The sequence below is a fragment of the Coptis chinensis genome, chromosome 8 (assembly GCF_015680905.1).
Source record: "Coptis chinensis isolate HL-2020 chromosome 8, ASM1568090v1, whole genome shotgun sequence".
In the NCBI taxonomy this organism is placed as follows: domain Eukaryota; kingdom Viridiplantae; phylum Streptophyta; class Magnoliopsida; order Ranunculales; family Ranunculaceae; genus Coptis; species Coptis chinensis.
Genome location: NC_141463.1, coordinates 37,831,190 through 37,840,222, shown reverse-complemented (window position 1 = coordinate 37,840,222; position 9,033 = coordinate 37,831,190). Strand labels below are relative to the sequence as shown.

At 37.5% G+C, this 9,033-nt stretch overlaps 1 protein-coding gene across 1 annotated transcript; it reads right to left on the bottom strand.

Moving 5' to 3' along the window:
• Window positions 1-8,118: 8,118 nt before the first annotated feature.
• LOC147481383 (uncharacterized) lies at window positions 8,119-8,688 on the bottom strand. Its single transcript, XM_086578919.1, has 2 exons — window positions 8,287-8,688; window positions 8,119-8,187 (listed from the first exon to the last, which is right to left on the bottom strand). The coding sequence occupies exons 1-2, from the start codon at window positions 8,686-8,688 to the stop codon at window positions 8,119-8,121; spliced, it is 471 nt and encodes a 156-aa protein (XP_086435045.1).
• Between the last annotated feature and the right edge of the window lie 345 nt (window positions 8,689-9,033).

Here is a 9,033-nt window from a genome sequence, read left to right as displayed (position 1 = left end):
GGAAGCTTCTTCTTCTACCGCATTTACTTCTGCTTTACACAAACTAGCCTGTGTCTTGTAAAGAGAACAAATTTTCTTCCCTTTGGCTGCTATAATGGAACCTCTGCGCAGTTTCCATACCCCGTTACCAAACGAGTTTAGAAAGCCATCATCATCTAACTTCCCATCGGATATTAGGCTTAGCCGAGTGTCAGAGACATGTCTTACATCCTTGAGTGTCAAGGTGTAGCCGACATTGGTTTCTACATGAACATCACTAATGCCTACAATTTTCGAGACTCCACTGTTACCCATATTTACTTCACCAAATTCACAACAGTTGTAGGTATTGAAGAATCCCCTGTGCGGTGTGACGTGATAGGATGCTCCTGTATCTATCACCCACTCTATACCCTGGCATGAGGTACTAAGACAACACATACCATAATCTAACACAATTCCCACTAGATCATCGTCTACTAGTGCAGTAGTATCTCTGCCTGTGTTTCCGTTCCTCTTTACCATGTCTTCATGTACACAGTTATTCTTTTCATCACTCTTCAGTGTTTTGCACTCATACCTGAAGTGACCCTTGGTGGCACAATAGTAACATTGTCTCTCTATCTTAGGAGTTCTAGCTTCACCCCTAGATTTGCTTATGTCATCACCTCTAGAATGAGATGGTTTTCTGCTCTTACCTCTCCCCCGTTTCTGTGTGACAAGGATTTCTGAGTGAGAGGAGCTGCTTCTTGAACCCCTTCTTGTCTCCTCATTCAATAATGCCCCGGTAGCCATTTCCACGGAAATAACTCCATCTTTAGTGGCTCCGTTAAGAGAAACTGCTGAAGTCTCCCAACTGTCGGGTAGAGAGTTTAATAGTAACAAAGCCTCAACTTTGTCACCCATATCAATCTTCATCAAGTGCAACTGATTAATGGTATTCTGTACTTCGTTAAGATGCTCAGACATTGGACAACCTTTTTTGTACTTCGTGTTAGCAAACTTCTTAATGAGCAACACTTTGTTTCTGGCCGACTTCCTCTCATAGAAGTTTTCGAGTTTCTTCCACAAGCAAAAAGTTGTAGTCTCTTGGGATACATGGTGGAAGACACTATCGTCAATCCACTATTGAATGTACCCTATTGCTTTTTTGTTAAGCTTGCTCCACTCAGCTGTAACAATCGTTTCCGGTTTTTCACCCCCATTCTGAATGGGTTGTGCCAAGTTTTTGCAATAAAGCAAGTCTTCCATCTTGGCTTTCCAAATAGTGTAGTTTGCTCTATTCAGACTAGTCATGCGAGTGTTCACTGAATGGTCCATGTCTACAAGTTATTTAAACTCAAATCTTCTCTCAGGAATTTTTTTAAACACCTTCTGAGCAAAATTCGGATAACACCCTAGGTTAATTGAACCTGGCTCCAATACCACTTGTTGGGGAATAACGATTCCAATCGATCCCCACTACATAGATAACTTGTAATATGAACACACTACTACTCCAGACAAATTCTAAATATCCACTGCAACCAACCTAGCATGCCCAACTCTCTAAACAACTATTAACAACAAATAATAATGCAAAGAAAATATAAATTATACCACAACACAAATATATACCGTGGTTCGGCCAATGGTGCCTACTTCCACAAGAGCTAATCCTTTTATAACGTGGGAAGAAAGATTACAATCACTCCTCTTAAGTCTCTCCACCTTACTAGATCATTCCTTTCTCTTTACATGCTTTTCTCTCTGCAAAGGTTTTCTCTCAATTTTGATAGCTCTCAAAATTGGGTTTCTATACAAGACTTAGGTTTTCCAAAACCATGTTTTTGGTTTATATACTGCCCTTTCAAATTTGCAGTTACTGTAGCGAATTAGAAACACAAATATAGGCATGGGCGCATGCCAGCCAGCGCTCTCAAAGAAGGTCAATGTCGATGTGGCGCCCTCAAGTGCTGTTAAGGACTTCCAATAACAACAAAGGCGAAACACCTTGGGCTAGACTAATTTGAGCGCGTGCGCGCTCAGACCTTTTCATGTGAACATAACTTCTTTCTCATCCTCATGTGAGGGATAACTCCAACAAGGAAATAGACATAAAATATAAATTAAGAAGAGAACGAGAAATTTAAGCAATTTTGTTACTTCTCACCCAGAGCTCAGACTCCAGTAGAGAGCTCATATTTTCATTCAATCCATGTACAAAACAATCTGATTGTGAGACCAAGTTAGCTTAACACTTTCATAGTTTGTCTCCATAAGGTTGCAACTATTAATTGTCCCAAAATTCTTGCAATGTTGTTCTTAAATGGAGTCTTCCACCCTTTTTCTCATCATACTGTAGAATATAATTGAAATCATTGTATAACTACCTTAGAGCATCTCTAGGTTGTGGTAGTATCACCTGCATGTTTGAGGCCAAAATTTGAGATAAATATCTGTAAAATTTGACCAACTCTAGGTGGAGGAATAACAGTTGCAAATTTGGAATATGGTCTACCTTGTGCGACATTGATATTGTCGTGTGACATTATCACTGAAATATGACATTTCCTAGGTTGATAAAACTAAGTTTATCAATTATCTAACTAAGTATTGAATTATAAACTCAGCTGAAATGTAAAGCTAATTCTTTATTATAAAACTAAATCTGATTCTAAAAAAAACTCATTCCTTGTTCTAAAACTAATTACTTGGATATAAAACTAATTTTGTAAGAGTTAAGTCTTAGTCCTCTTTATATAGAAGAGGCTATATCCACATTTTTGTGCATGGGCTTAGGAGCCATGTTTTGGGCCGGAAAATTGAGCCCAAAACCTCATTAGTTCAAAAGCATTTTCATCCACTTCTACTCCTTTAATTGGTTTAGGGCTTTTACCATTAGAAAGCTCGTTTCGAGCAGGTCATTTTGACATATGGTAGGTCCAATTCTGAGGTCTGAGTCCAAAGATACGGCCTGCAGATATTCTGTTGACTTTTGTGTACTATTTCTGCCCGCGTTGACTTTGACTTTTCAATTTTGACCAGGCCTTAAAAAGGCTTTTTCTCCTTGAATCCTGGCCTTTAATCATATAACTTCTTAGCAACCGACCTTTGCTCCTTTATCTCGCAAAAGGGACGCCTTTTTGCATATATTCGACTCCATTGCCTAAAATACACAAGAGCAAAATAGCAGTACTAACTCTTACTTATTTATCACATAATTGGTCAAAAAGTAATATTGTTAAAGGGTTAAAACTACAGTTTTGGGTTTTTATCACTAGGGTTAGGGAATTTCGTGAGGAAGAAGAAGGGAAGTGGGCGTACGCGTGGCTTAAATAGTTTGATGGCACATGCCTCGCACTTGCCTTTTTAAAGAAAATGAAATTTTGGCCCAAGCCCAAATGAAATTAGAAAATTTTGATCTTGTCTTCAGTGCCATGCCAACTTCAAGAGCCGATCCACACTTTGTTACTCGTCCGATCTTGACTCGTGAGGTACCAAAACGATCCGCATAAAAAATGCAATGTAACGGTACAAGGTACACTCACATCCAATGGTGGATAAAAAACAGAGAATGGAAAGAACTATACAGGAACTTTATGAAAATATGTACAGATAACAGAAGGAAAATTTTAATTAATTTTTTTGGGTTTTGAATAAGCTTACCTGAAATTTTAAAAAGGTAGGTCGTTGTAAGTCAGATCCCCAAGACTTGGAAGATTTTGAAAACTTGAGTCAATCCTAACCAGATGGCTGGATTACTCTCTTAGACCGAGCATAATGCACTGGGGGATAACACATGTAGACTTTATAAACAAAATTATTATAAGGTTGAAGACCGGGACAAGTTAGTGTTTGATAATTCAAGCATCAGCCTTCTCTCATAGCTTATCTCTTACATGTGAATGAACTCTTACCTAAACTAGGAATAAGTTTTGGTATATGTGTTTATATCTTAAGCTGCAGTTCTCTAGGAAATGCTTGCACATGAAAATTGAAACTGATTCATCTAGTCTTGCTAGGTGGAAGGTTTATGTTTGATACAGAAGTCATTTTTTTGAAAAGTTTTTTAGAAACGAGAGAGATTTAGAAGGAGAAAAGATTTAAATGAGAGGGGAAAGATTATTAAGAAAGGAAAATTTTGAAAATTCAAAAAATTTTGAGTCATTTAATATCAGATTCTCGAGACAAAATAGAGAGCTGGAGGCAAAATATAGAATTAAATAGAGAATAGTATCATTTTGGGTTACTCTATTTGTTTAATTCTTATTACGAGACGCCTTGTCTTTTTTTTTTTTTGGTAGGTTTTCTCATTTAAAATATATCTCTATCCATATAGAGGTTTTGCCAAGAAGATAAAATTATACGTTAATCCGGTATCATTTTGGTTACTCCGGGCGTATAACTTTCATTTTTATATCCTCTGGTTTTGAAAACTATGGAGAGATGTTTTAAAAAACTCGTACTCAAAACTAGTGATTCTAGATGTTACTACTTGAAAACAAATCATAACAGGTAATCTTAGGCAACTTTCATGTAGACTCTGTGGCAAACCTAATCTAGACAAAAAGAGCTTCAGCTACGTGAGTTGGGGGATTTACTGTGAAAGACCTGGAATGTCCGGACCCGGTGATATGGGCAACCCTTATTGAGCAAAGGTAATCTCAAACCGCCCCTAGATTGCATTGTTGTAGGGGTTGGTATGTGTAAAATCTATTGCCCGTTTTGAAAAATCACTTAACTATTGATGTATCGAGAATCTATCATTAAAGCACAAAGAAAACAAACATTTTTGAAAATAGAAGTGTAAAATAAAGAAAGAAATATTATATACTCGCTCCATAGGTTCACACTTACTCCAACGATTAGTAAAAAGTGTTTTACAAAGAATATGCGAGATATACTGTAGACTAAGGCTCCGACACTTACAACAACACCCTCCAAGTGGAGAGGTCTGGTTACCTTATTGATGTATCCCCTTTGAAAGCAAAATATGGAATGGAATGGGAAGGGAATACATTGAAAAAGAGAAGTCAATCCTCATACATGGGATCTTGGAGAAGGATTTCTTCGACATCCATAGACCATAACTCATGAAAATGTTTGAGGCGCTGACCATTGACTTTAAGGGTATTGTTGTCCTTATGGTTCTTTAAAGTAATAGTCCCATAAGGGGTGACTTTAGTTATATTAAAATGACCAGTCTATCGAGTATTCAATTTTCCTGGAAAAAGATGCAATCTAGAGTTATAAAGCAAAACTTTTTGACCAACTTCGAATTATTTTCATAAAATATACTTGTCATGAATCCTTTTCATGTTACTTTTGTAATATTTTTAAAGGTCATTTCAAATAATTTCAAATCTCTTCAAGCTCGATTATTTGTAGTTTACGCTTTTCACTTCCCGCATCGAGATTATAATTAACGGTTTTTATTACCTACAGGGCACAGTGCCCTAGTTCAACTGGCAGATGACAAGGTTTTCCTAAGACAAGCCTATAAGGGGACATCCCTATAGGTGTTTTAAAAGAGGTTTTGTATGCCCATAGTGCATCGTTCAGATGGAGAGACCAGTCTTTCCTATTTGGATTAACTTTTTTCTCCAAGATACGTTTAATCTCTCGATTAAAGACTTCTACTTGACCACTTGTTTGAGGATGGTATGGAGTTGCAACCTTGTTGGTTACTCCATATTTTTTCATGATATGTTCAAAAAATCGATTGCAAAAATGTGATCCACCATCACTGATCATAGCTTTTGGAACACCGAATCTTGAAAAAATGTTTTCTTTTATAAACCCGATGGCTGTTTTGTTATCATTGTTAAGGCATGGTATGGCCTCAGTCCATTTAGATACATAGTCTACGACTACTAGGATGTAGATGAACCCATTAGAAGTTGTGAAAGGTCCCATGAAATCGATGCCCTAGACGACGTCGAAAATCTCCACTATGAAAATGGGATTTAAGGGCATCATGTTACGTGCAGAAATACGACCGAGATGTTGGCAACGAACACATGCCTTGCAATGAAGAAATGCATCGAGAAAGAGTGTTAACCAGCAGAATCCACATTGTAAGACCTTAGCAGCAGTTTTATTGGCACTAAAATACCTTCCACAAGCCTGCTCGTGGGAAAAGGAAAGGACATCAGATTGTTCCCATTCTAGAATGCAACGTCGGATGATCTGATCTGGGCAGTATTTGAAAAGATATCAGTCATCCCAATGATAGTACTTTACTTGAGCTAGGAACTTCTTATTCTGATTTTTATTCCTCAATGGCGAAGTCTCTTCAGTCAGTAGATAATTTACAATATCAACATACCAGGGTGCAGAGAGGATCACGTATAGGTGTTCATTAAGAAAATAATCTAAAATTGGCTTGGAATCATTGTCACTATCATCAGTTAACCTAGACAGGTGGTCAGCCACTACATTTTCAACTCCTTTTTTATTTTTTATCTCCAAGGTGAATTCTTGTAGGAAGAGAATCCATTGGATCAACCTCTGCTTAGCATCCTTCTTCGCGAGAAGGTATCTAAATGTTGCATGATCAGTGTAGATTAAGGATTTTGATCCTATTAATTAGGGACAAAATTTGTCTAAAGCATAGACAATGGCTAAGAATTCTTTTTTAGTGGTTGTATAATTCTGCTGAGCCTCATTTAGTGTTTTACTTGCATAATAAACCACTGTAGGTCCCTTATCATGTTTTTGACCTAGAATACGGTATGCTTGGCAAAGATAGTCATTTGGCGGCACATAAGCTTAAATAGTTTTGTCCAATCAGGAGGTTGAATTATAGGTGCAGTTATTAAGGCAACTTTCAACTTTTCAAAAGCCTGCATGCATTCCGAGTTAAACTCAAAGGGTGCATCTTTTATAAGAAGATTAGTTAAAGGTTTAGCAATTTTTGAGAAATCTTGAATGAATCTTCAATAAAATCCAACATGACTTAGGAAGGCTCGTATGTCACAGATGTTCCGTGGAATAGGTAGAGTAGAAATTTTGTCTATTTTAGCTTTATCTACTTCTATACCATTTTTAGACACAATGTGACCTAAGACTATTCCCTTTTTTACCATGAAATTACACTTTTCCCAATTAAGGACCAGATTCTTTTCCTGACAATGCGCCAATACTTTGGATAGGTTGGATAAGTAATCATTGAAACAATCTCCATAGAGGGAAAAATCATCCATAAACACTTCCATGAATCTCTCCACCATATCACTGAAAATGTGTAGCATGCAGCGTTGAAATGTGGCAGGTGTATTGTAGAGACCAAAGGGCATACGTGCATAAGCATATGTTCCAAAAGCGCAAGTGAAGGTAATTTTTTCTTGATCTGCTTCATCAATTAATATCTAAATGTACCCTGAATATCCATCCAAAAATAGTAATAGGCATGTCCTACTAAACGTTCAAGCATCTGATCTACAAATGGCAGGGGAAAATGATCTTTCCTTGTGACGACATTCAGATTCTGATAATCAATACAAATCCTCCACATGATGGGCACACGAGCAGGTATCAACTCTCCTTCCTCATTACGGACCATTGTAATCCCAGATTTCTTTGGCACCACATGAATAGGGCTGACCCATTCGCTGTCAGATATGTAGTAAATGATTTTAACATCTAGTAATCTCAGGATCTTCGCCCTTACTACCTCTTTCATAGCTGGATTTAACCGGCGCTGTTGCTCTCTAGAAGTCTTGGCATTCTCCTCCAAGTGAATCCGGTGGGTGCAAATCTTTGGATTAATTCCTTTTATATCATTGAGAGACCAACCAAAGGCAGAACAATGTTCTTGAATCACTCTAATTAAGCGCTCCTCTTCCTCTTTTGACAATTGGGATGAAATGATGATGGGATGTGTACCATTGGTATCAAGATAAATATATTTTAAGTTAGGAGGGAGAGACTTAAAAGCAGGAGTAGGTGTTGTGGGTAACAATGTCTCTACATGATTATGTTCTTCCATTGAAAACACCTGGATGGTGATGTCTCTTTATGTTCAAGTAACTTATCATCTAAAGTGCATAAGGGAACTGATTCCAAAGTTACCGAGGTATTTTCTTTATACTAATCCATATCGAACTCTAAATCTCTGAAGGATAAGAACTAATGCACCTCATTTTCTGGGAAAGTTTAGTCATAATACTCTTGCACTGCACTGTCTATCATACTAACTTCGTCATCCAACTCCTCTTGCATTTGCTGTTACATCATCTTGAAAACATTAACTTCTACTGAGAGATTCTCGAAAGACATGGTCATAGATCCATTACGGCAATTTATGAGGGCGTTGGCAATTACCAAGAATGGGCACCCTAGAATGATGGGTATGGCATCATGAGCTATTTTGGTGTCAAGGATGACAAAATCAACAGGGTAGTAAAAATCTTTAAACTTTACAAGCATATTTTTTACCACTCCTTTTGGGTATTTGATGGATCGATCAGCTAATTGCAATATCAAGGTGGTAGGTGTAAGCTCGTGGAAACCGAGTAGTTTAAATAGGTAGTATGGAAAGAGGTTAACACTTGCTCCAAGATCGAGCAAGGCAGTTGCAGTGTACTTGTCTCCTATACTGTAAGGGATGGTAGGACGACCAAAAACTTTATATTTGATGATTCCGTTGGTCTCTGTGAGGGATGAAAATTGTTCTGTAAGGAAGACATCTTTTGGAATGTTAGTTTTCCTTTTGTTGGCGCACATATCTTTAGGAAACTTGGCATGCTTGGGTAAATGTTTGATGACATCGAGAAATGGCAGGTTTATAGTTAAACTTTTGAATGTTTCTTTGATGTCATCACAATTTTCATCCTCCTTGGGGGTCATTAGGCGATTTGGAAAATGTGCCTTCGGTTTGTATTGTCTAACTGGGTTAGGTAGAGGAATTGATGGTTTAGGGACTGGAACATTGCTAGGGATATGTGGAGGTATTTGGTTTTCAATTTCCGGTTCTGGTATTGGAATGATTACCTCTATAGGTGTAGGGTCTTCTAGTAAGACTACTTTGTTGTTAACATTTTTGCCAGATCGTAATGTTGTGACTGCCTT